Below are 26,921 nucleotides of genomic sequence, written 5' to 3' on the forward strand. Positions count from 1 at the left end.
GACCAGCAATCTTTGCGTTCTATTCTGAAGGAATGATTCAAACCATTTCAGCACATTTCCAGACATTCCCATCCTGTCATGGAGCCTGGTCAGTAACTTTTCATGATTTACCGTGTCAACTGCAGGCGACAAGTCAAGGAGGATAAGTAGACCTCTTCGATTGTGGTCTAGGGCCTGAAGTGCATCATCGACAATATGTAGGATCGCTGTTTCCTTGCTGTGTCCTGTTCTGAATCCCGACTGGCAGTCGTCCAGTAATGAGAAATTAGCGATCTGTTGGCTCAGTTGATTTTGTACACATTTCTCTATTAGTTTGGCAAGTAAAGGAATATTGGTCACTGGGCGAAAGTTATTAGGATCTGCTGTGTCCGCTGTAGGTTTTTTGATGATGGGGACGACTTGAACTGTTTTTGGGCATTCTGGAAGGATCTCTTGGGATAGAGAGACATTTATTATTTTCGTCCATATTGGAATCACAATATGGCTGATTTCTTTAAGGCATTTTATGGGGAGTGGGTCATTATAGTGGATATTAGGTTTGATATCTAATAACGTTTTGGCGATGGTGTTCTGGTCAAATAGTTTGAAGGTATCCCACTGTGCCTTGTTTTTTGCCCTATTATAGACTATTTTCGAGGTGGTATTGATCGTTGCGGGTGTTTGGTTGGCAAGGTTGTCTGCTGCTCTCCAGAGCTCTCTTTCAAGCGTGTTGGCCTTGTCGGTGAAGAATGTTGAGAATTCTTCACAACTTATTTGTGTTTTTGTAGTTTCTTGGGCAGATTTGGCCAACTTATTGGATTGTTGCTTTAAGATCTCGAATAGTTTCCGTGGTCTGTTTTTGGCGTTCTCCAGTTCTGATCTAATAAATTCCTTTTTGGAATTGGGTATCTTTTTGTTGTATTTGTTTCTGATTTTTCTGAGGGATTTCAGTTCCGGGGATGATGGGTGTTGTCTCCATTTTATTTCAGCGAGTCTGTTTCCGCCTGTCTTCGTTCAGTGTCCCATTGAACCATGGATTTTTAACCTTCTCTGTGACTTTTTTTCAGTTTTAGTGGCATGGTGGCGTTGACTATATTCGTTACTGATGTAGTGTAGTGATCCGTTAGATCATTCACATTCTGCAAGTTGTTAGGTGGATTTAGGTCCTTCTCACAGCTTTCTACTAGTAGTTCAATATTCGAGTCTTTAGTGTCCCGCATCCACTTTTTGAGTTTTATAGGTTGCGTGGTCTTGTTCTTTTTCAAAGTGGGTATCAGGAAGGTTATGGCATGGTGATCTGACCAGTCGCACAGAACAATTGAGAGGAATGAAGTATTATTGTTTCTCGATATTATCCAGTCTAATGTTGCTCCTTTCCAGTGTGTTGGCTGTGTACATACTTGGGTGGTGATTAGTTCCGCTAAAAAGTCTTTGAGGGTGTTGACCTGTTTCATTGCTGTCATCCCAGTGTAGATTAAAATCCCCTAGGAATATGTTATTAGCGTCAGTGTTAGTTAGCCTTGATGATCTCCATTAACTGGTCTATGAAAGTCACATTATTTCCTGGTGGGTGGTAAAGCGCATGCAGATTGCACCTTTGATTTTCTGCCGATCTTGTATCGAGACTTAGGTATTTACATGATTCTAGTGGGTCGGATTGTATTTGGCTGACCTCTATATCCGATCGGTGAATGCAGGCTATACCACGCCCTGTCTTTTTTAGTCTATCAAGTCTCACAATGTTATACTGAGGGGGCACTAGGAGATCCATGAATGGAGACGAGGATTGCGATAGCCATGTTTCTGTAAAGATTGTCATGTCAATTTCCTGGCTAATGATGAGGTCAGCTATGTCTGATGCATGTTTTGCTGCGGACTGACAGTTGAGCAGTAGGCATTCCAGAGGTTTCCCTGAGCTACCCACGGATCACCGACTACCGGAACGGCTGGTAACAAATAGAAGTGGAGAGTGAACTTACCCAGGGAGTATTGGCACCCGACCAGCACAACTTCTCACCGCCAGCACAACTTATCCTCGCCAGCACCAGACCAGCACGACTCTCCTCGCCAGCACAGGACCTACGCGGACATCTGGGGACACGGACCAGAGATCTCTTCCCAAAAGCTGCATGGAAGCTCCCCGAAGGCTGCTCGGTGATCCCCTGGACGGCGCTGCTATGACCCCCTACGGGATGCTCTGACGTCTGGATCGTTTTGAATCTTCGCATTGGAGCTCACCAGAGGACACTGGGCAGAGGTGAGGTTCCGGATCCTCTGCCCGCGTTGCCCCAGGCTATCGGTGCCCCCAATGGTCTGCGCTCTTCTTGCTGTCTTGCCCCCATGGACTTAGGTATTTCCAGGAGCATCAGGTGAAGGCTGCTGGGTGCTTCCCTGGAGGGTGCTGCCATGACCCCCTACGGGATTCTCTGACCGCATCGTCTGGATCGTTTATATCTTCGCTTCGGAGCTCACCAGAGGACACTGGGCAGAGGTGAGGCTCCAGATCCTCTGTCCACGTCGCCTACAGGCTATCTGTGCCCCCAATGGTCTGCGCTAGTCTTGCTTTATTGCCCCCATGGACTGAGGTATTTCCAGGAGCATCGGGTGAGGCGGGGGGGGGAGAAAAGTGCTGCATGAGTTCCCTAGGTTCACAGGACTGCAATGCACTGTTGCGCTGCCGGACCGCGGCACAGAGCACCCTGGGACTTATTTCCCAAGAATCAGACCGGTGGCATACGCGACATCCCCGTGCGGGCCACCACGGTCCCCTGCTACTAGGAGGGATTTCTCCAGGCCGCTAGGAACTCTAAGGGTAGGGTTGAAGCACAATAGGTCCGGGCAAAGAAGAAAACTGGGAAGTCAGGGCCTGGCCTGACCTTTAGATGGCGGCCGCCGCTGACTTCTAGATCAGTGAGTAGATACATTCAGTCCCCTCCTAACTTTCAATGCAAGGTCTATCTGCACACACTGTCGAAGGAACACTTCTACCTTGGGCCTTGGCCATCTTGAGTGGAGGATGGCTCCTTATTAAGGCATCATCTCCGAAATGGCAGTAACAAGAAAGGGCAAGTGAAAGAGGACAATCAATCTATAGAAAGAGATAAAAGCATCCAGCTCTCAGATGAGCCTGGCACCTACGAAGGCGGCCATCTTGAAATAACTTTTAATCAAAAAAAATATGGGAAAGAACTCTGAACATTAAGCTGGCAATACTTCTTAAGCCCAATTTTTACAAAAATTAAACAAATCTATTCAAGACAGGGAGAGTACATAAACATTCATCACATTAGGTACAAGAGGGGAACAAAACCAACAGCAGAAACCACAGGCAGATAGGAGAGCAAGGGAGCACACCAAACGGCAAGCTGGACAATTTGTCAACTATGTAAAGAAGACTAAGTAACAATTGGTAACTATATAAGAGACACCACAAGAATAACATTAGACCGGTTAGCAACCGGCGACAGGTAGTGACATATAAGAGAGGGCGCATCAAATATTACTCTACGCCAATCAGCAAATATGGCCGACAACTACTTAGAGCCAGTAGGTATCAACGCTCCTGTCAAAAAATATCCAACAAAATTATCCAAGAATGCAGCCAAAAAATTCAAGCACAACCTAATGAGGAAAAACCCGGACACGCTGATCTCTGACCCCTCCTTTAGCACAGATAGAGGTTTTATTGTGAATGACATGATATTCTTCACCAGAAAAACGGCTAAATGGCGCAATGCCATTACAAAAATGCTCAACATAAAAACTATAAACAATATCCCACGTGGCACAAAACTTATGTTCATAACTTCACCAGGATGCAGAGCTGAATAGTGCTTCTACAAGCAGCTAACAACGAATTAGAAAAATTCGACATGTTCTCAACCTTAAAAGAATGTTTAGAGAACTCAAGATCTCAACAACACCTGACCCCACAAGAAGACACTCTAGTAACCTACAACACTACCACCACAGACATCATACTAACTAGAGACCCTCAGGAACCACAACATTCTACGCAACTAGGAGACACAATTGGAACAGGAGGCACGTTGTTTGGGAATGATACAGAAAGAACAGTTCTGTGATACCCTTCTTAGCGAAAGAGGGAAGCACTAGACTGCAAGCATCCAGTATATTTTATTTTGGCCATAACATAACAGAGTGGCTACCCGACGTGTCTTTGTCTCCTGACCTTACTCATGGGGGTAGCAGGCAAATAAACTTGTCATGTGACTGCTGTCCTTTATTCGACACTTTGGATACGTGAGCCAATCTGAGTTGCAAATGATGCATTATGGTCTAAATAAGAAATCAAAAATCATGTGTCTGTAAATATTAATTCGACTGGAATACAGCTTTAGGCATAAATGTCACGGTTCTTATAATTACTTTCAATAGGTTCACTTTGGTCATGACCTTCAAACCATGTATAAAAATATATCTTAGGCTGCCCTTAATTACATGTGAAACAAAAAAAGCCTTTGTTTCTATGTGAAAGGGGATACACGATATTCCTGGCCCAAGAACTTCTTCTGTTGATTCTCTGCAATTTCACAAGTGTAGAGTTCATTAGTGACCTATTATTTCCTTATCCGTGAAGTAGCCACTCTAAAATGGTCAACTGTATAAGGGTTTACTCAATAACCACCAGAGAAGTCATTAAGCCTTGCATCACAAGAGATGAGCAAACTCGTGAACTTTTGAAACCCCCTGTTAAAATGGCAAATTCATAGTGCGGTTATTTTCACAAAATCCGCTTCGCCACATCGCTTACTTCACACCCATAGAGCGCAAATCAAAGCATTAGACAGGAGTCCCAAATAGATCAGTTATTAAGTAGTCACGGACACTCAGTTGTTTCACAGGCCCTTGATCCAACGACTAGGGGTGAGCGGAATTTGCGTAATCGCGTTACGCAAATCTCCGCGAAATGGTAAAAAATCTCCCAACACGCAGAAATTCCGCGAACACGCGGAATTGCTTGTTCGTAATGCTTTTTTCCTGTTCGTAATTGCTGTTTGCGTGCTCGGGGGGAAATATCTTGCGAAAACGCATTTTGAGAACGCGAACAAGCAAAAAATGTCGTGAAGCCGCGGAAAGCAACATTTTGGGCAATTTTGCGTTCTCCGCGGAAGGCGAAATTACCCAAATTCCGCGAGCGGAACGGAATGTACCGTCCAGGTTTACCAAAGACAAACGAAGACCGATTTACAAGGGCCACTGCGTAGTGTCTAGACTAGAGGCTGTGTGATAACTCTTTTAGAGCGCCAGAGCCAGTGTTAGTTTGCAGGACGTCCGCGGCGCAGAGGGGAGGAGGTGCACCCGTTGAGTGTCACAAAATAGAAGCAGCAGCTCAGATACTCTTAGGGCACACCGATATCCCCACAAACAAATGAGGAATCGGCGAGTAGTACGAGGGAGTGATCTGGTGCCCCCGTACTGTTCCTGCCGGGCCGTTTAGAAAACTTATCCAGAATGCAGAATGCAGAATATATGTGAATAATCAGCACTGTGATGCATACATAGGAGACCTTAAAGGCCCGCCCCCCTGCCGTCACCTCGCAGACGGAATTGCTGTGTGCGAGCAGACACACACACACTCTGTCTTATGGGAGTTTTAGTCATTTGGCAACTAGCGCATTGCCCTCCTACGATGATGAATGTTTTTTCGGGCTACCCCACGTACTTTGCGTTATATAGCTAATAACCCCTTCATCTCCACCATGCCCCTAACCACTCCAGCAAACGGGCATACCTTGTAAGTTCACTCTCCTGTGTACTGGTGATATTGGGTCTCGTTTTATTATTGCTGACAGCATTCACTTCCTTAACCCCTTGTGTGTGCTTGCCGCGTGTGACACTAGTTTACATGTGCCTTTGTCTGACAAACCTTTATACAGCATTTAAAGAAAATAAATATATATATATATATATATTACAATTCCCATTCATGTGATGAGTTTCATTGTAAGCCTTTTTTGTTACAGGAATCGTATCCCTCTTCAGCACCAATATGGTTTGTGGAGTCAGATGACCCCAATCTTACTACGGTGCTAGAACGTTTAGAAGACATTAAAAAGAGCAATACTCTGGTAAGAAATAGCTATTTATAATTACTGCGCTTAAATAATAGCCTACTTCAGTTAATTTATAACGACCATGCGTCTGTACTCATGTAAAGGTGGTTCTTGTCTAGCCCTAAAAATACATGTAATAAACCAGTTGTACATTTTATTCATGTGATTTAGTTTCGGTACGTTGAATTTTTGGATATGTTTGCCTCATACCCTTAAACCGTACAAAATTAAACCATTTTTTATTAAGTAATGCATTTAAAGTCGGAGTTTTTTTCATGAAGAGTTTGAGAGGAGTGAGACACAAATCTTAATGTTCTACCTTTACTAAAATAGATGATTTGCTTTCGAATTGTGTTGCATTCTGGTAAGGTAAGCCTTAAACAGTGCTTTAATATGCTAAATTCATATAAAGTATCATTCTTGCATGTGCAATCCTTAGCGAAAATGTATTGTGTAAGTAATAAAAACTATCACAAAGCAAATTTTCATACAATGAATAAAAAGGATTAAAAAAAACCTTGGATTACAATGCAGAGATAATTATGAAAAATGTTACACACATTCAATAGACACATCTAACAGGTTGTCCAGTTCAACAAATTTGCTAATAAAAAATCCTCCTGTGGTATTAGCGGTTTAAAACTGCTGTGTTGCTGGTTTGCAGTCCTATTTCCTCGAATGTTGCAATTAGGAGGAGTCTGCTGTAAGACCACTTTTGTGCAGCAGCAAACTAGGTTGGCTACACCTTCTCTGCAATAGTTCTTGTATGCATGTATTGGTATCTGTGTAGGCGAGAACTAGCTGGAGAGAAATGGGGAACTGCATCTGAGTGGTTCCTTGAAGTAGGATTCAGAATAGTTTACAAGAGGCGTAATTTCATTTAGATGATTTCTAATGTGTCGCGACTGATGTTTCCCAATTAATTTTGATGTAATTTTACATCTGCAAAAAAAAAGGCGAACGGGAAACTCACTGGTTAGTTGGAGAAAAAAAAAATGTTAAATTCTAGTAGTTGGTTTATTTGAGGTTTTTTACCCAAACAATTACTCCTATTTTCTTGAGTGTCTGAGAGGGTTATAGTCGTGTCAAGCTGGACCTTGCTGTTCTTAAAAGTTTGTGGTTTTGAATATTGGAATTGTCTTTGCTAATTTTCTTCCATTTTAAAAACCAAACCCTGATTTTGAGCTTGTTTTGTTTTTTATAACACCCATGTGTGATGGCACCATTCAATAAGTTGAAAAAGAAGTCTGTTTGCTTGTTCTCATGTGAGCAGTATATGTTATAAAGGACTTCTAAAGCGCACACACACCAAAAGGTTTAATGGTGCCTGGAGCACGAGCATCATGGCAGTCATACGCTTCTCTGAAAAGCCAAGTTTTTTGCTGATTTCTGAAATGAAGGTTGGTGCTCTTATGTTATCTGGAAGAGAATTTCAGGTACCAGGAGCTAACACAGCAAACCTGGTTCGCTCCCCCCCCCCCCCCAGCCTCTTCCTCTGGAATTTAGGGACCTCTAGGAGATTAGGATGTGCAGATCTGAGGGTGCACCTGGGAGTATAGTTCCTTATTCTGGAAGTAACAAAAAAGGGATTTGAAAGATTGTCCAACCTGTTTTAAACCAAATTCTTTGCGTGATAGGAAAAATGCATAGGCTTCCAAACAGGGATGTAGTATGGCAGTAACTTGTCTGTTGGTAGATCAATCTAGCTGCCTGGTTCTGGACAAGATGCAGTCTTTGGCTTGAACCATTCGGAAGCCCCAGATAAAGAGCGTTCGCGTAGTCCATGCAGGATATCCCAAGTGCGAGTACAATCTGGATGATTGCTTCAGTCCAAAAGAATTTTCTGATTTTTATTTTTTTTAATGTTTTTATTTTACGTATGAAAGAAGTTGGAAGAGGTCACTGCTGCAGTTTGGGGTTTCATTGAAAGGTCTGAGTCAATTAGTATACCAAGGCTCTTGACTGCCTTTATAGGTGTGGAAGGGAGACCTAACTCCAAAGGGAAACTGTGGCATGTAACCTGTAGGACTCTATAGGAAGAAGTGGGGAATCTGTTTTGATGCCCATATTTTCTGGTAGTGACATGGGTAGAGCGGTGAGCTTAGCGAATGTTTAATGATTGCTGCAGTCCCCCCTCCTTTTATTCCCGTGAGGTCTATTTCTATTCAAGATGTAAATCTTCCCTGGGAGGGCAGCTAAAACATCTGGTGTAGAAGCCTCGCTTAACCAATTTTCTGTTAAAAACAATGTATCATGATGCCATGTTTAACAGTTCAGAGCTGTTGATAATGAAATAGGTCACAGTTTGCTACCTCTGTATGAAGGATTGCTGTCGTCTTCAATATGGTGGGCGGTGTCATTCTACCTGTTAAGAAAGAGCAGGTACTACTCTGCAATGTGTTCTAGTAGATATGAATTGCTGATGGTGCTTATTTCTCTGCTCCAGGGACCCAGGTTGCATTTGCATGGAGGCAAGCTGTAGTTCGGCTAGCTGCACCCTGTTTCACTGGTGTTGAAAGGAACTTTGCATTAAAGTATAATGGAGGCAGGTGGAAAAATGTAGAATCACACTAGTGATTTACGAGTCTTGGCCACAGTGGCTTTCATTGAGGACCTCCTTGAAACCTGTTGCTGTTCTGGGTGTCCCTAGATACCTCTCAAGCACACTTTCTTCTATCTGTCTTTTTCTATACCTGGCGCAGAGCCCCTGGTGGCTTGGGAAATGCAGGCAGTAAACTTATAAACATGTCGTGCTACCTAGAGTTCATTTCTTGTATGTTTGGGGTACTAGGGCAGGCAGAATTTTATACCTTGTATACTATTGTAATGTCCCTTGCAACGTCTTAAGTCTCGGTTTTGAAAAATAAGTCACAGAGTGAATAATGTGACTTGATAACTTTTCTAAAGAGCAGAACATTGGAGTGGACTATGATGTGGACGTTCGCATCAGGTAATATAGCTTAAGAAATGTTAAATATCTTCTAACTTAGTTTTAATTTTTAGCAAATGTCCGTTATACTTTTTAAATGCACCCTTGGTTGAGGCTCTGTGTTTTTCTTATAATGGAATATTATCAGTGCTTTGCTTGGCTCAATCTTAATTAACCTCAGGTTGCAGAAGGAAGCTGGTGTCTTTAGTGGTTTGAAGCTCTGGGTCAGATGATGGACTGAAAAGATGCTTTAACGCAGGGATATTGATACCGACTGCTCTGCACAGAGGCTGAAAATCTGAGCAATATGGCTTTACCAAATGATTGGTGAGTGATGCAGGCATCTGTTGAGCCAAGGTCATATTGATCATGTGAATATATATGCTACAAAGAAATATAGCCATTAGCTGTGTATTAGTGACTTAGAAGTTGTCTCACTACTTTGTAGCCTAAAGGCTTGCTTGTTCCAGCCTTCATTTTCAGACGTGTGTAAATGTAAATTTGTAGTTTTGATCCAAGCACTATAAACTGTAGCCATAAGCCAGTCACTGGTGATTTGGGTGTGTCGCAAAGACTTGGACAAGTAAGGCTAAATAAGAGTAATAACCTTTTTTGGTAAAATAAGCTAAGCATTACTTCCCCATCACCTTCCTTGCTCATTACTTTGGTATGATTTACCAAACCATAGGCTTAGCACCTTTGCAGCAGCAACCTCATACGAGTAAGCATCTAAAGACATTTCTTGTATGCTTTCAACCTGTAATGAGTAATTAATGTGGATGGGATGTCCATGAAAACCACTAGGCAAATCTATCACCATGGTGCAGAGCGAGCTCTTGCTTCTGCTCACCCTTCTACTTCACTACAGCTCTTTAAATCTGCCAGTTCTTAACATTTGCTAGTACTTCGGGATAGTGATCAAACTTGTGTGTGTGCCTGTTTTAGTGATAATGCGATTTTGAGATGAGTGCAAATTGCGCTTGTTTTTTGTTGGCACTTGCTCCTAGCAGCTATTATCTTGTTTTAACTGCAAACTTAGCTATGGAAAAATGTGTTGATAAGTTATACAAAATAGGTAAACAATGTGTTTTGAGGTGTCCTCCCCGGTTTGTTCAGGTGTTTGCATCGGCTGCAAAACCTTCAAAACACCTGGCAAAAATGTTGTTTGTACTTGTGACTTTATACCATGTTTTTGCACCTACTGTGACTGATTCATTTAGACAATACCAATCTGCTTCTATCTGCCGGTGGAGGAAGATGTTGCCATTACATTTTCTTCTAACCGGATTAGAGTCACAAAAAAGAACACCAATATGCATATTCCTGTGTCCTACTTTGGAACACACTCCACTCCTGTCCCATCACCATGCCGTTGTGGAAGGTTTTGAAGCAGGGAGGAGAAGTAGCAAGGTAGTCAGACTCCATCTGTCCACCTCCCCAACCTGTGGACCAATGTGAGTACCTCCAGGAAGAACACTTCAATGGGAGAGTCCCTAATGGGAGTATCTTGTAGTTCTTCAGAAGAGGCCTCCGTAAAACAAATGAGTCTAAAGGAAGGACTGGATGCTTTTTCTTGTCCTCTTGCTAGAGGTTCGTAACAGTGTTTGCAGTTCAGACTCATGATCCACTGTAGCAATGGCCTCAAGATGGCTCCCCTAACAAACCACAATACGTTCTCAATAGGCTGACAATTTAGATTCTGCGATTAGTCCAGAATGCTTTATTTCTCCTGCTGGACGGCAATACGAAATTAGCCAGGGTAGCCTAGCAATGTCTCTACAGAAGATTTTTTTTCTTCACTCTGGAGACTACTTCTTTCTTTAGGTAGTCCAGGCTGGTGGACAGGGAACTAGATGGAATGTTTGCAGTTTAAGGTGGATGAGACTCTGCAGAGTTCTTGACTTCTTTGACTGGAAAAAGATCTCTATGCCTGTCGTAATCAGAGAACACTGAAGGAAGGGACATAGTAGATATTGTGTTTAGTCACCCAGCACTATTTCTTGCAGAATGAGTCTCCCTAACTGTCTGTACAACTTTACAATAATTGTGATAACAGACAACACTTCAGGTACAATTGGAGTTGTCTTCTTTAGCTATTCACCCCTGGGTTTCTACCCCTGCTGAGTTAATACTCACTGCAGACAAATTTAGTGTCCTGAAGGTTAGCAGCTCGAGGCAAGTCCTACTCCAGCTCCCATCCTTCTGACGTTGTTTATATGTGCACCATAAATGTAATAGTAACATCTTTTATTTACAGCACTTAAGAAACAGCAGAGGTGCGATATGGAGCCTTGTGAACGGCGAACCGGTAAGCCCTGTGAATGTCCTTAAAAGGATAAACGGTTTACCGCGAACGACAGTTTGAGCGAGGTGAGAGAGGGGCCACGTCAAGAGTCAAAGTTAACGAAAGTGGGAGAGGGAGAGCCCTCCCCCCCCCCACCCCACCCCTGTATCACAGCACAAGGGCAAGAATCCGCACAAGGGGACGACACCCAACTCGCAACTCCACACCGCTTCATCGCCGTCACACAGTGCGAGTTAACAAGCGCACCTGCACGTGCTGTGAGCTCCGGGGGAGAGAAACGGAGTGGAGGGGGGTCCTACCTCGGGAGCCATCATGGGACGGAAAACACAAGGACTTAAAGTGCCCGCACACCTCCGCTGCTAAACTGGTCAGTGAGAGAGGGATAATCGGGTGTGCAAGCAGGGGACCTCCAAGGGGAACCACCGTATCCTCCCGCACAAGAACGATCTCGGTCCCCCTTACTGAGCAAAGGGGTGCACCTAGAGATGACCTGAACAACAATAAAGGGGAAAGGAGAAGCTAACTGACCCACCCCGTTTTATAACTTAAGCCTATCGACCAGGATACCCTGCACGCCGACACAGTGACGCAGTGACACAACACCACCATAACACCATGGAAAACCACAAAGCTGCCAAAAAGCCGTAGGAGAAGCCCACCGAGACCGCCGGAGAGGTGCAGGGCCAACCCCCACGCTAGTCAACAAAGACAATAGAGCACATCCACACTCGTAATCACTCTGGGGGAAAGTAATCCAGGTACCCTACCCTCAGTCACACACAAGACACCAAAATGGCTGAAAGGGAAATGCAGACCCAACTAAAGAAGAGCAAGAAAGAACCAGGGCCTGCTGACTTGCTGAGATATGGGGGAGATTGACTTTGGGCTCCCTCCTTTGACTTTCACCTACCCAGCCAGACTTCGGGCTAACGCGCCCGCGTCTCTCCTGACCTTACCTTTCCCCTCCCCATTCCCCCAACCCTCCCCCCCTCTCCGCTCCTACTCTTTCCAGCTTCTGACCTCTACCCTTAAATGCCCTTGCCCTTTGTCCCCACCCTGTTTTTTTGTGAACCTCTTCCCTCGCCACTTGAGACTGATCTATTTTGTCTAATGCCCGATGGAGCTACCTGGTTTAGCTATAGGGGAGATGGGCCGTGGATTCCCTCCTTGGTCATCACCTACCCAGTCTGTCTTTAGGCAGACTTCCTTCCGTCTCTACGGTTGTCTCCTCCCTTATCCTCACTCTCTCTCCTCCCCTACCCCCCACTACTTTATCTCTCTTTTCTCTCCTCCCCTAATGTATTGCTGATTGTTTGATTTAATGTTTACTTGTTGTTCTTTTTCTGGTATACTGTTGAACCACATTGTTGCACTTCCTTGCGTCTCTCCTGGCGTCTCCTCCCACATCCTCCCTCTATTTATATCTCTCCTTCCCTCCTCTCTCAATGTATTGAGACCAAACTATTTTGTCTGGTGCCCGATGGAGCTACCTGGTTTAGCTATAGGGGAGATGGGCCATGGATTCCCTCCTTGGTCTTCACCTACCCAGTCTGTCTTTAGACAGACTTCCTTTCGTCTCTAAGGTTGTCTCTTCCCTTATCCTCAATTTCCCTCCTCGCCCCACTACTTTCTCTCTCCTTTCTCTCCTACCCTAATTGTATTGCTGATGGTTTGATATGTTTACTTGTTGTTCTTCTTCTGGTATATTGTTGAACCACATTGTTGCACTTCCTTTTGTCTCTCCTGTCGTCTCCTCCCGCACCCTCCCTCTATTTATGTCTCTCCTTCCCTCCTCTCTCAATTTATTGAGACCAAACTATTTTGTCTGATGCCCGATGGAGCTACTTGGTTTAGCTATAGGGGAGATGGGACGTGGATTCCCTCCTTGGTCGTCATCTACCCAGTCGGTCTTTAGGCAGACTTATTTTCGTCTCTCGTTATTGTCTCTTCCATAGCTCCTATCCTCTCTCCCCTGAATCTCTCCCCTTGCCTGCTACTCTGCCTACCCCCCTGTCCTTCGTGCCCTTTGACTAAGCACTCCTTCTCCCCTTGTTGGGGAAAGATCCAATATTTATACTCTGGAGTCTCAGCGAACCCGCTGAGTGAGCCCACTGTGCCAAGGGAGCCACTCACACTTGAGGTATGGTATGGCACCCCTTGCCAAAGCACTCCCTATCCCCTTTTTGGGGAAGGATCCAGTATGTAGGTGAAGATGGCGGCTGGGTGCCTCTAAAGTACAGCGAGAGGTGGTGAGGATCAGCCGTCCTGCTGGGGAGCGGGTGCACGCCCAGCTGAACCGGTGAGTCCTCGAGCTGCAGTGAGGGTGCGGGCGAGTGAATCGGCCCAGTGGGAGAGCGACCATCTGCCTACCGCTGCCTCCTCCCTGCCCCCACCCCCTTACCCGAGAAGTAGCTGACTGTGGGGCCTCCTGGGCCCATTTTGATGCTCCAAGTCAGGCCACCAAGTCTATCAATATCAAGGCTGCAAGCGGACTAAGGGCACGGGACGCTGGCAATCTCGGAGAGCATCTGAAACTGCCTGTCTTCAAGATGACGGATGGGCGATTCTGCTCAGAGCATAGCAGCTCGAAGGATCAATGACTTGAGCAGAGAGGGTCGGACTGGTAAGGCCAGCAAGGGAGCTCTGCAACAGCGGATAACGCCTTAGGCAACAAGCTCCGCGGCGTTTGGAATAGCGAACAAATGGGCACCACAGTTCCCTTCTATCTAACCCATCCGAGCAGTGTGCGGGCCCCTCCGGAGGTCAAGAGAAGGAGACTGTGGCAGTGTCTCCAACCCGCTTGCCGGTTTGCCTCGCTTCTCAAGATTTAAAAAACCGATCGTGAGACTGATGGTACTTTTATAAGGAAATTGTATTGCAACTTTTAAACTGTGTATAATTTTTTTAAATTGAACCGCATTCCCCGCACTCACTTTGCAGCAACACCTGTCTCCAGCCACGCTCGTGTGCCCCACAGTTGTTCATAGCGCTGGTTGCCGCCTCCCACCTCCCATGGTAGAAAGGGGGTGGTAGGCATTAGACTCACTTCCGGTCCCACTAGGAGCGGTTAGCGCTCTAGTGGTTCCACACAGGGCTATATAGCCCTTGCGCCTCTCTGAGCGCGCAGCGATCGCGCGCAGCCCCGCCTAAGACCCGCCAAAGAGCTGCCCGTCTGCGCCCGTCTGCGCCCGTCTGCGACTGGACGGGGCCAGGGGCATTCCACTCTGCCCCCTACATCATGGACAGGTCTACGACTGCCCCCAATATAAGGTATTCAGCGCATGCCCTCTCTGCTTTACAACCCCAGGACACACACAGATGTACTAACAGACTGTCAGTCTGCCCTGAAGGGCCTTTTTCATGCTTAAAATGTGGTTTTCAAGCTACTCACTGTAACATTATAGTCGGGAGCCCTAACAATGATAAAGACACTCCAAAAGGCTGGAAAAGCTTTTTACTTAATGTAAGGTCCCTCCCAAAGCATCATATGCAACTTTGGGACTCTATACATAGTATAATGCCTGAAATCTGTTTCATAACTGAAACATGGCTCAAACCCCACACTATTCCAACTATCACCTTGGGAATACCTATGGGGTATAAAATTCTCCGCCAAGATCGACTGGAGAAAATAGGAGGCGGGATCGCCATTGTTTATAAAGATAGCCTGAATATTAGGGTTTTAGAACAGGTAATGTTACCCACTATGGAAATCATTATTTTTCATCTAAAAGTTAGCCCTAAGGTACACTGGAAAGGAGCACTAGTGTATCGACCGCCAGGACCGAATGCTGGGTTTTCCCTAGCTTTGACTGAACTTCTAGCTCCCCACATGAAAACGAATGAAAATTTTATCCTACTTGGAGATTTTAACTTTCATACTGATGTTGCTGATCACCCTGATACTATTGCACTTTTAACAGATCTTGCCCTGCTGGGCCTTCATCTTCGTAATAACGGCCCCACTCATACTGGTGGCCATACTCTGGATTTAATTTTTACCACCCTTCTCAATGTTTACTGTCATCCCCCTAAATACATCTACTGGTCAGACCACAAAATGTTAGAATTTTCTTTCCTTCATTTACCCGAATCTACCATTCACCTTATCATGCAGGCCATTAAACGCAGACCATGGCACAAAGTTACTCCTGATAGGTTCACTCAAGTCTGGAAACAGCCAGTCCTTACAAGCTCGGATGACATTGAGAAAGCTCTCTTAAAATTTGACTTCTCACTGATGGAAGCCATTAACACTCTGGCTCCTCAGAAAGTAGTCAAGCAACCTACCATAGCCAAAAGGGAAGCATGGTATACTGAGGCCCTCAAAATAGAAAAACAAGGGTGCAGGAAATTGGAGAAACTATGGAGACGATCACATAAGGAGGAAGACAAAGATCGTTCTTTAACAGCTATGACCACCTACTATAAAAATATCAAAAGAGCAAGGAAAGTCAGTCTTTCCTCCCAAATAACAGAGGCAGGTAATTCCACCCGTGAGCTATTTAAAATCATACAGACTTTTACCAACCCTGTAATATGTGAGAGCCCGGATGTTTTTACTCAAGACCTCTGTAAAAACATCTCCCAGTTCTTCGAAGAAAAAATTGAGGGGATATATAGGAAAATTACGAAAGTCACAGGTCCTTTCGAGATTATGGCCCCTGAGACACTTCCCACTAAGACCCCTGATAAAATGCTCCATGCAATCTCAGAAGTTACCTTAAAAGACCTGACCACTCTTATTGGTAATATGAAGACTGGTTCCCCTACTGATTTGATCCCTGTAAAAATGATTTCCCCTTTAGTGGAATCATTAGGCCCCACCATTCAGAAGCTTATAAATCTTTCCTTTGCCGAGGGACAACTTCCACAACCCTGGAAAGAAGCGGTAGTGAACCCCATACGGAAAAACACCACCCTTCCCTGGTCAGAACTCTCCAACCTCCGCCCTATCTCCCTTCTCCCTTTCATTAGCAAACTGGCTGAGAAACACGTTAATACCATCCTTTCCAAATTTATCGAGGCGACAGGGGGCCTGGACCAATCACAATCTGGGTTCAGGCCCAGCCACAGCACTGAATCGGCCCTCCTCTCTGTGACTGATAAGATCAAAATGTCACAGGATAGAGGAGGCTCCATGATATTAGTGTTGTTGGACCTGTCTGCGGCCTTTGATACCGTGTCCCACAACATCCTTCTCAGCCGCTTGCAGGGAGTAGGGATTGGAGGCTTAGCACTATCTTGGCTGGAGAGTTTCCTTTCCGGGAGATCGCAATCTGTCAGCTTGGGCCCCTATCGTTCCACCTCGAAGGCGCTCACAAAGGGGGTGCCACAAGGCTCATGTCTCAGCCCTACATTGTTTAATGTATATGTGGCCCCCCTTGCTGAGATTGTGCGGAAGTATGGGTTCATACCGGTTTCCTACGCTGACGACACCCAGCTCCTCTACCCTTTCAGCTCCCTTGGCCCTACAGTCAAGGAAAATTTCGCTGGGGGTATGAGGGCAGTGTCACATTGGATGGCCGCAAATTGCCTCCAATGCAACGTTGCAAAAACAGAGGTTATGCTCTTCGGCAAGGCGAGCCTCCTCTGGTCTCCTGAATGGTGGCCACTGGACTTAGGCCCTGTTCCCACATCTAAGCCTCATGTTAAAAATCTAGGGGTTAAGATTGACCAAAAATTGACCCTTAAGGAGCATACCAATCACATTGCTGGATTATGCTTCTATACCATTGGCCTCCTAAGACGAGTATTTCCATATCTTCCTGATACTTACAGGAAGACACTCGTGCAGGCCCTGGTTACTAGCCGCCTGGACTACTGCAACGGCCTGCTGACGCTAGCAAATGCTGATGCGGTAGGTCGTTTGCAGATAGTCCAGAATACGGCGGCTAGGTTGGTCATGGGTGCGCCGGCCAGGACTCCCTCTAAGCCTTTGTTGGTAGAGCTACATTGGCTCCCTATACGGCAGCGCATTAGTTTCAAAATATGCTGCACGGTCCACAAATGCTTATATGGGGACAGTCCTAAATATCTCTCTCAATCTCTTGAACTGTACCAACCCAGCCGGTCACTTCGTTCAAGTAATCAAGCACTCTTGAAACCCCCTACAACAAAAAGAGCTAGGCAGGGAGACCGAGCATTTTCATCGGTTGGTCCTGCTCTATGGAATAAACTTCCCATAGAAATGAGGATGAACACCAACCACCTATCCTTTAGAAAGGCCCTGAAAACATTCCTTTTCCAGGAGGCATTTCAGCCCCTTTAAATGCACTTTATAGACTACGATAACCTTTTGGCTGGCAAAGCGCGGAGATACCCTTATGGGATTGATTCCAGCGCGATACAAGAAATTAAAATAAATAAAAATACAAATAAAGATGCGGCGATCGGGCCAAGGTAACAGGGTGGAATTGAACAGAGGCCCCATGCGCTGGTGATCCCAAACACCTAAGTGATTACATGCCTTAGAATTGACTGAAACACCATCCACAAGAGAGAGGGCACCGTGATGGCCCTCTCTGGGACGCTCTCTCCCCATACATGAATGTCCACCAAGAGGCGCCCTTATTTCACCACCTGAGATGACCCAACGCGGTGATTTAATTTGCACTGGACTTAGGAACTATGTGACTCCTACCTGGGGGATGGTCCCGCTTACTCTAACTTTTTGGGCCCCCTTGAGGTATTTTTCTTCCACTCCCGATCTTTCAGAACTGATCTGTTTCCCAGCCCCCTGTTGCTACTCCCCTCCCCCTTTCCCTCTATCCTCTATTGGGGTCTTCTTCTTCTATTTTTGACTATGCAACTGTAACTAATGTACCTATGCAAAACTATTATTCTTGTTGTTCCTGACCGCGGAGTCCTGAGCAACGTGGCTGATGCCCGGTGGAGCTGCTAGACAGCTATAGAGGAGATAAGTCCCTGGTTCACCCCTCGGCCGTGACCTACCCAGTCGGACATTGGACACAGTTCTTCCAGGCTCCCCGCTGTGTCTCCTTACTCCCCCTCCCTTCGAAGAAATGCTGTAACATTGGTTTTTTCCCTTTGTTTTTCTATGCTCTTGTAATTGATGTAATTTGTAACTTAATGATCCTCATGTAAAGCGCTCTGATACCTCCGGGTCTAGGCAGCGCTATATAAAACTCTTCAAATAAATAAATAATAAATAAATGTAGGCCTTGGAGTCTTAGAGACCCCTCTGAGAGAGTCCACTGCGTAAAGGGTGCCTCTCGCAATAGAGATAGGGAAGGGATACCACTTCCCCTGGGATCACAGCTTACTGGACTTTGGACGTTGCCTTGACTCGTCTACTGGTTTGTGTCCCCGTCACCCTTCCCCTCCTCTCCCTATGCTGTGTCTCTCACCCTCCCCTCCTCTTTCCCGCCTTCATTATCTGTCTACTTCCCCTACTCCAACCCCACTCCCCTTAATCTCTCACCTTGCCTTCTTTTCCCGTTACGTATTTGTGCTTATTGTTTATCTCGACTTTACAAGTAACTATGTTGCCATGCTCTAAGAACTGTGTAACCTTTGTAACGATGTAACCTGTAACTATGATCCCATGCTCCTGTAAAGCGCTCTGATACCTCCGGGTCTAGCCAGCGCTATATAAAACTTTTAAAATAAATAAATAAATTGTGTGCAAACAAGAAGATATATTGGTGAAGGATACTCTTCTAAGAATCCTCTCTGGTGTGTGGATTGTCTTGATTGATAAAGTGGGGGAGCCATGCAAACGAAAGCTCCCTTTAGAAGAGCAGTAACCTGAAATAAGAGATCAGGTTTGATCTCTTTTTAGCAACAGCATTTCAAAAGATTCAGTCTTGAGGATGCCATCAGCTTATCTCTCAGATGCAACAAGCGAGCTAAACGAAAAACTTTTTGTGGTACAAGTAGAAGTACAGCCCTTAGAGGTACGGGCCAAGACAATCAATGATTGTCTAGGCTACCCCCAATCCCACCACTGCAGTCTGAGGATGAAACTTGCATCAGGCATGTGGTTGTACTACACCGAATCAGACAGGGCTGTGGCATAGAATTGGAAGGGATACTTCAAAATATGCCACCAAGGAGGTAGTCGCCACTGGCATTCGAGCAGCGGTAGGGCAGGTAATAGGCATCACTCCGGGAGAGGCTACGTAGTCCTCTCTACTCTGCGCTACCACGCCGATGAGGACAGTCCTTACTACTGTTGGGGTTGGATCTAGGAACGTCTAGTGGACGTCCTTTGGGCGCTCTGACGCCAAAAAACCTGAATACAGGTATTGTAGGAATACTAAGTGTCGCCGTCTCCGATTCTTATTTTTAACCTTTTTTCACTTTAACCACAGTCCTGATGAAACACCACGAGACCCCAAGTAAGGCACGTAACACACCTACAAGAGAACAGAAGGAAAATACTCCTCAGATACAATTTTTCTAGAGACCTTCCTTGTCATCTGTTTTAACCTACCGGTGTGGTAATTTTAATTCACTCACATTTTCTCCCATCACCACACACCCGCACTCACAACTGCGGCGTTACTCACAAAGAACTCTGACAAAGTGCCCTCTCACGGGGCCCGTGGGGGACTGCAGCGCCACCCTCATGAGGAGCAATGCCCGATAAGAAGAAAGATGCCCACATGGGTGTGTGAGGGCACTTTTTTGAAAAAGGAGGAATTCGCCCACCTCCACAGTGTTTCGCTTCCAACCTATTCTGTGAGTTAGTTTCACTCACTATTTCTCTTAGCGACCGATTTGGCCAGTTCCTCTTTTCTTTAGGAACAGTCACCCTTGAGTGATCATCATTTTAGCTTTGGGAGCATGGGTATTGGACCTGGTTTTCCTTTGTTTCCCCACCCCCGTATGTTTTTTTTTTTTGTGTCATACAAAAACCCCAAAAGGATGGTAGCCTACTGGAGATACAGGAACTGTTGTCAAAAAAGTCCTCAAACGAATAGAGCACGAGGGCTTACTCCAATTTACTTTCTGATCTCAAAGCAAGACTTAACACTAAGACCCCTAGTAGATCCAAGGGCTGTAAATTGATATGTCAACACAATAAGATTCAGGATAACTCTATAGGAAGTAATCTCTATGCCGGAGTAAGGAGAATATCTAGCACAATAGATCTCTGACATGTTTTTTTCACTTCCAGATGATCACGGAATGTTGCAAATATCTTGGGTTTGTCATGCACCTTGAACATCATCAAATCGCATTCTTGCCCTTTGGGATATAATCAGCACCAAGGGGGGTTCAAAGAATGGTTGGCAGTTGTCTTGGAGCATCTAAGGCATCACAAAATTCATGTGTTCCTGTACCTGGGTGAATGGTTGATTAATGTGGGATTTGTTTCACCATTTTCAGAACACCATAAACAAAGTACAGCACACCTTGTACGCAGTGGAATTCACAAGCAACATTTGCAAATCACCTTGCCTTCCCTTTAAGAAAAGAAGATATTCCTAGATGCGGAGCTGGACGCACCCTTTGAGTGATGCCAATTCCCTTACAAGGGTTCTGCATCACAGGAGCAAGTTTGCCTTGATCCCAAGACAGTCTCTTTACATTTAACACAAGATGGGTACAAAGTTCCCCGATAGGGCTATGGAGGAGTGTGTGTTTTGGCGTAGAGGGTGGAGTAAAGGGAGGGGGGATTCCCTTTTTGGAACTAAAACCCTCACACACCCAGCAAGCTAGGTGTCATGCTTCATCATATGGGTTCTGCTCCTCGTCAGACTGGCGCTGCAATGTCTGACGGGCACCCGCTAAGGGGCTCTTTATCGGAGATCTTTTGTTCCAGCCATATGGTGCATGTGTATGAGAGGGCAGGGAAAGTGTAGTCGTGGTGGTGAATTAAAAAAGGTGGGACAATCCACAAGGACCTTTATTAACGTGGCTGTCTCCCTTGGTTAAAAGGGTGGGAGGGGAGATACGTGCTGGGAGATTTCCAGCAAAGTACCTACAACCCTCTGATCAGGTCGACCTGTTAATTGCAATCATAGCAATTCTTCAGGACCTAAGTGCTCAGCACTACACTGTGAATGGTAAAATACAACCTTTTGTCTTTTTGGGGTCCGTAGATAAGCAGGCCGTCTGGTCCTGCTACTAGTGATGTAACCCTAACGATTTCACTAAGGTGCCCCGCAGTCTGCTCCTGTGGGACCTGCACCAATGAGTGAGGAACCCACTCATTGTGGTGTGCGGTCAATGCCTGCAACCTACCCCCACGCGGTAAACCGTCGGGACCTGAAACATGTCGACCTGATCAGAGGGTTGTAGGTACTTTGCTGGAAATCTCCCAGCACGTATCTTCCCTCCCACCCTTTTATCCAAGGGAGACAGCCACGTTAATAAAGGTCATTGTGGATTGTCCCACCTTTTTTAATTCACCACCACTTCACGACTACACTTTCACTGCCCTCTTACACGCGTGCACCATATGGCTGGAACAAAAGATCTCCAATAAAGAGCCCCTTCGCGGGTGCCCGTCAGACATTGCAGCGCCAGTCTGACGAGGAGCAGAACCCATATGATGAAGCATGACACCTAGCTTGCTGGGTGTGTGAGGGTTTTAGTTTCAAAAAGGGAATCCCCCCCCTCCCTTTACTCCACCCTCTACGCCAAAACACACACTCCTCCATAGCCCTCTCGGGGAACTTTGTACCCATCTTGTGTTATTAGTCGTTCGGACATGTACACTGGACCCCGTTAAATATTGTCCACCTATGGTTCCTACCCTTGTTGCAAGTCTCTTTACATTAAAAAGTTATAATATTGCTAGGTGTGATATCATCTTGCTTTCCCTTGACTCGACTGGTGTTCCTTGAAATAATGGGTTACTCTGAACAGAGGCGTGGGAAAGATAAGTTATTCAGGCAAAAGTAGCCAAAGCGGTGGGCACAAGCCAGGCACTCAGTAGATCTAATTCTCACTATAACAATAGTACATTAATCATTCCCCCCCACCTTCCAAAAAAAGAAAAAACTTTGAAGATGGCAACTATATACTGGGGCACTCCGCGGTTATGCTCGACATCCTCCGTAATCTTAGCAGTGCCTATTCTAAGGGCATTGGAGGAGGTGTGGACTGAGGCAGGACCTCACTCTCCTTTCTACCTAAGCAATACATGCTTGGAGCAGTTGCTATTCACTGTGTCATCATAAAATCCAGCACTGCAGTACCGGCTACACGAAGCATAGGATCCCAAGAGACAGAATTCTCAGTTGAAGTTTACTGCCGCTTATTGTGGAAATCCGTGTGTTCCAGGAAGAAAAGAGAAAAGGAAAGAGAACCATAAATAGCAATCCCATGGCCCCTTAACTGACTCTCATAACTCCACTGGTCTCCTGATGTTTCCAAATTGGCTAAGATGACTGTTTAGGAAAATCTACAATTTTGATAGCTTTTTCTTCTGGGACAAACACAAGTCAATATTCTATTAGAATGTAACTTTCTATGAAATTGAGATATTGTGATGTTTGAAGGTGTGATCTGAAAGATTGGCCCTTAATGTATCTGCCATCATTTCCCTGGATGAGGACTAGTGATCTGAAGGGTTTGGTTTGAAATGTGTAATTTCCTTATCAGTGACAATATTCAACAGGGAGCTGTGAATTTCGTGAAGACGTAATTGTGCTGACTACTGGAAAAAAGTTACTTTTTTCTAGAAGTGATGCCCCTGGATGCTGCATATGACAAAAGACCTCAGGATGGGTAATACTAGAACTGCATGTACTCTGATATGGTTGGGGAGATATGGTTCCTCTTGTAATATAACCAAAATGTGTAATAGCAATATAGGGTGTGCTCCTGTAAAACAACTCCTACATTGGGATTAGTATTGTGTGAATTAGGATTGCCATGTTGACTCTTGCTCCAATGTGAAAAGACAATGTGATTTGTTCCACCCAACGATGTGTAATGTAAATGTAAATGTAGCCGTACTTGTAAAGCGCACTGATACTCCTGGGTGTCCTGGCACTGTACTCATACCGCTAGGGAACCCTTCCTGGTTTTTCCCCGTGAAATGTCCACTCCTGGGCATCCCCAGGGTGCAACCAGGCATCCCTAGCGCTGTAGGGGGCCGTTGTGGAGACTAAGCAAGCTATTGCCCAGAGTTGCAGTGTGGGACCCATGCTTAGAGTAGGCACCGAGGCGAGAAATCAGGTCCGAGGAATTATGAGCCCAAGATCCGCCGAGACCAGCCAAGGCAGGAATTGAACCCTGGTCCCGGGCCAGACCTCTGCATCAGGGTCTGCCGCTCTAACCATTGAGCCACACTTCTCCACTCTTGGCATAACCCTCTAATAAAAATGTGTTTAAAAAATAGAAGTGATGCCCCTGGAAGGTAAGTGTAGATCTAGTTTTGGGAGATGTGTGTAGATGCCCTGTAGTCCAAGAACACCATGAAAGTTGCATGGAGGTGAAACTGGTTTGTGCACTTCGAAACTAATGGGTTTTAAGAAGGAATTGGCATCCCCAGCATTGAATTGTTATAAACCAGAAACCACCCAAGATCTAGATTTCAAGTTAATTTCCTTTCTTATCCTCTGTCATTTTTACCGGAACCATTGTCCTTTTCGAGTGGCTTTTAGACATAGTCTCACAAGTCCTGATAAAGGACAGTCTTTGTTGGCCATTGAATTCATACAACACTTGAATTGCTGACCAGAGAGGTAACCTTTAGCACCATGAATGCCAGCACAGTATAATGGTGTCCTTCCACATTTGTGGTAAACAACTAGTCTGCTTCATACTGCAACCTCTGTATAGTTGAAGCTGGCAGTGGGTGTTAAATGTCCTCTGGTGGGTGTGGTCCTGAAAGCCCTCCCATTGGCCGCCTTCTGATCTGATTTTTGGGATGACTTGGCAGCGTATCTTGGTAGGATGGGCATCCCCACATGGCAGGCACATACTACCCAGAATAGGGGAATGAGTTTCAATCTTGGGCAGATGATTGGACATCAAGCACATAAAAGGTGATGCAAATAGTGTACATCTTTGGAAATCATTCTGGGTAGCATTCCAATCTCTTGGTTTTCACCCAATGTCTGAGACCTGCCTTATGCAAATCATTACTGACACCCTCCTTATGGTAATGGTTCTTCCTGAACTGCCAAGCATTGCCCACTCCAGAAGGGAACGCAAGCAACCCCAGGCCAGTATAGTTCTTGTTAGTCCTGGTCAGTGAGGCATAGCTCAGATCCTATGGCACAGCAAGCAAAGGACCCATGTCTGGGCATTACCCTTGGTCACCCAGGGCAGTAAGCCAATCACACAAGGTGATAGGCGAAATGCTACAGATAATCTAATCCATTGCCAGTCACTTTGGGTGCACTACATCTCATTGTGTTTCGCCCACAGTGCCACTCTATACAGAGGCCAGTCTTAGTCAAATCTGTACTGACCTTTCTCCTCATGGGTTCAAAACTATTTCTGCCTTTCTAGTGGAAATTTGCATAGAGTGGCACAGTGGGCAAAACACAATTGGTTGGAATGCTATCCAGAGCTCTTTATTATGGTTGGGGTAAGGCAAGTAGGTGGGCTGCATCCAATTAGATTTTGGGATATCCACATACAATAAATATGCATAGAATCAATCTAAATTTAATGTATTTGCTGAGTGGTTATTCTGAAAGTCTGGCATGAATCCAAATGCCACGCAAGCATTATTATTGGAGCTTTGGAAAAAGCCATGGTGCCGGGTAGAGGCAGAGCTCTAACCTTTCCAAGTAGCTGTTGCTTTTTGATGCTTGTAGTCCCATTTATGTAACTATACATTCATGATTAAAACTACAATACGGCAAAATAAAACCCAGGTCTGAAGGAGCGATTTCCTCTTGCACTTGGTAAGCTTGAAAATTCTGTATGGACTGGCATTCTGAGTGTTGTTACACAACAACAGACTGGGGGAAACTTGGAGTGCTGTCCCCTTGTGGGAGGCACACTGGGTTATGCAGTATTTAGGGTATCTTTCATAGATTCACATGCCTGAATCATTCCCCGTCATCTGGATGGGAGTTCCCGCTACATAAATAAAGTAATGTCTCATTAGATATATAGAGTAATAGGCCAAGGGCCTCATAGTAGGAACATATCCATGTCCTTTTTTAAAAAGGACCAAACTTCGGAGAAGAGCCAATCAGCTATCACCACCACTGTTCCCTCTAGGGCGCTCGCACCTCCCCTGACGTCAGCGCGCACCACCTCACGTGGAGCGCGCACACAGGACGTCGCTAGAGAGTCGCGCCGCCGGCCGCTTTAAAGAGGCGAGCGGTGCGAACATGAGGCACTTTTCGTGGTGCTGGTGGCGGAGCGGGCGTGTTGAGTGCAGGTAAGGAGGCGGGGGGACTTGTGGCGCTTGCGGCGCTTGGGCTATGTGGGAGCGCGAGGCATGGCTTTTGTTATTAAAGCGCGGGGCAGACTGTGGCCTTTTGTTTAAGTATTGCTGTTAATCGGAACACGTGAAGGGGCTCTGATTAACAGCAATACTTAAACAAAAGGCCACAGCGGCTGTGGAAACAAGCGGAACCGAAGGCAAAAGGGGCACAAAAACAAGGAAAAAAACGAGTGGCCCAGAGGGCAGAAAGGCACCAAAAACGAGTGGGACAGAGGGCAGAAAGGCACAAAAAACGAGTTGGACAGAGGCAGAATGGCACAAAATCTAGGGAAAAATGAGTGGGACAGAGGGCAGAAAGGCACAAAAAACGAGTGGGACAGAGGGCAGAAAGGCACAAAAAAACGAGTGGAACAGAGGCAGAAAGGCACAAAAAATGAGGGGAAAAACGTGGCACAGAGGGCAGAAAGGCACAAAAAAACGAGTGGAACAGAGGGCAGAAAGGCACAAAAAACGAGTGGAACAGAGGCAGAAAGGCACAAAAAACTAGGGGAAAACGAAGTGGAACAGAGGGCAGAAGGGCACAAAAAATGAGGGGAAAAACGAGTGGCACAGAGGGCAAAAGGGCACAAAAAATGAGGGGAAAAACGAGTGGCACAGAGGGCAGAAGGGCACAAAAAATGAGGGGAAAAACGAGTGGCACAGAGGGCAGAAAGGCACAAAAAACGAGTGGAACAGAGGCAGAAAGGCACAAAAAACGAGGGAAATACGACTGGAACAGAAGGCAAAAGGGGCACAAAAATGAGTGGCACAGAGGGCAGACGGGCGCAAAAAAACAAATGGCACAGAGGCAAAATACAGACTACAGCAATATAGGGGCAGCTAAGAACAGAAGGCAAAACGGGCAGAGAGGCATGGGGGCAGCGAGGGGAACAGGAGGGATAACTGGGCAGAGACACTTGCTGCGAGGGGTACAGAAGGAAAGACCGGACAGAGAGAGCACGGGGACAGCGAGGGCAACCGAGGGAAGAAAAAGGGGCACGGACCACGTACAGGCAGCGGGGAAGACAGACAGCAGCAGTCAGAGACACAACAATGAAAATACAGGCAATACAAACTGCCCTTAAGACCCTTATTGTGGCTCGGTATGTGTGAAAATGGACCATCTTTTCACTTTTTGAAGTAAATGTTTTGAGTGCCATTTGGCGCCGCAGACACGTGCGGTTTGGTTCCTGGCACACATAGCCACGGATTCAGCGCACAGAGACCCTCTACTGCCGCGCACAGAGGAACAAATTAGAG

General features: G+C 45.7%; 1 protein-coding gene across 2 annotated transcripts in view; it reads left to right on the forward strand.

The window, feature by feature from the left end:
- Window positions 1-26,921, forward strand: part of UBE2Q2 (ubiquitin conjugating enzyme E2 Q2) — a 758,043-nt gene that overhangs the window by 120,744 nt on the left and 610,378 nt on the right. For both annotated transcript variants that reach the window (XM_078685153.1, XM_078685152.1), the window contains exon 2: window positions 5,967-6,071. In XM_078685153.1, the coding sequence (XP_078541279.1) occupies window positions 5,967-6,071 (105 nt within the window). The remainder of the gene's footprint in view (window positions 1-5,966; window positions 6,072-26,921) is intronic.

This window comes from Lissotriton helveticus, chromosome 3_2, assembly GCF_964261635.1.
Source record: "Lissotriton helveticus chromosome 3_2, aLisHel1.1, whole genome shotgun sequence".
Classification (NCBI taxonomy): Eukaryota; Metazoa; Chordata; class Amphibia; order Caudata; family Salamandridae; genus Lissotriton; species Lissotriton helveticus.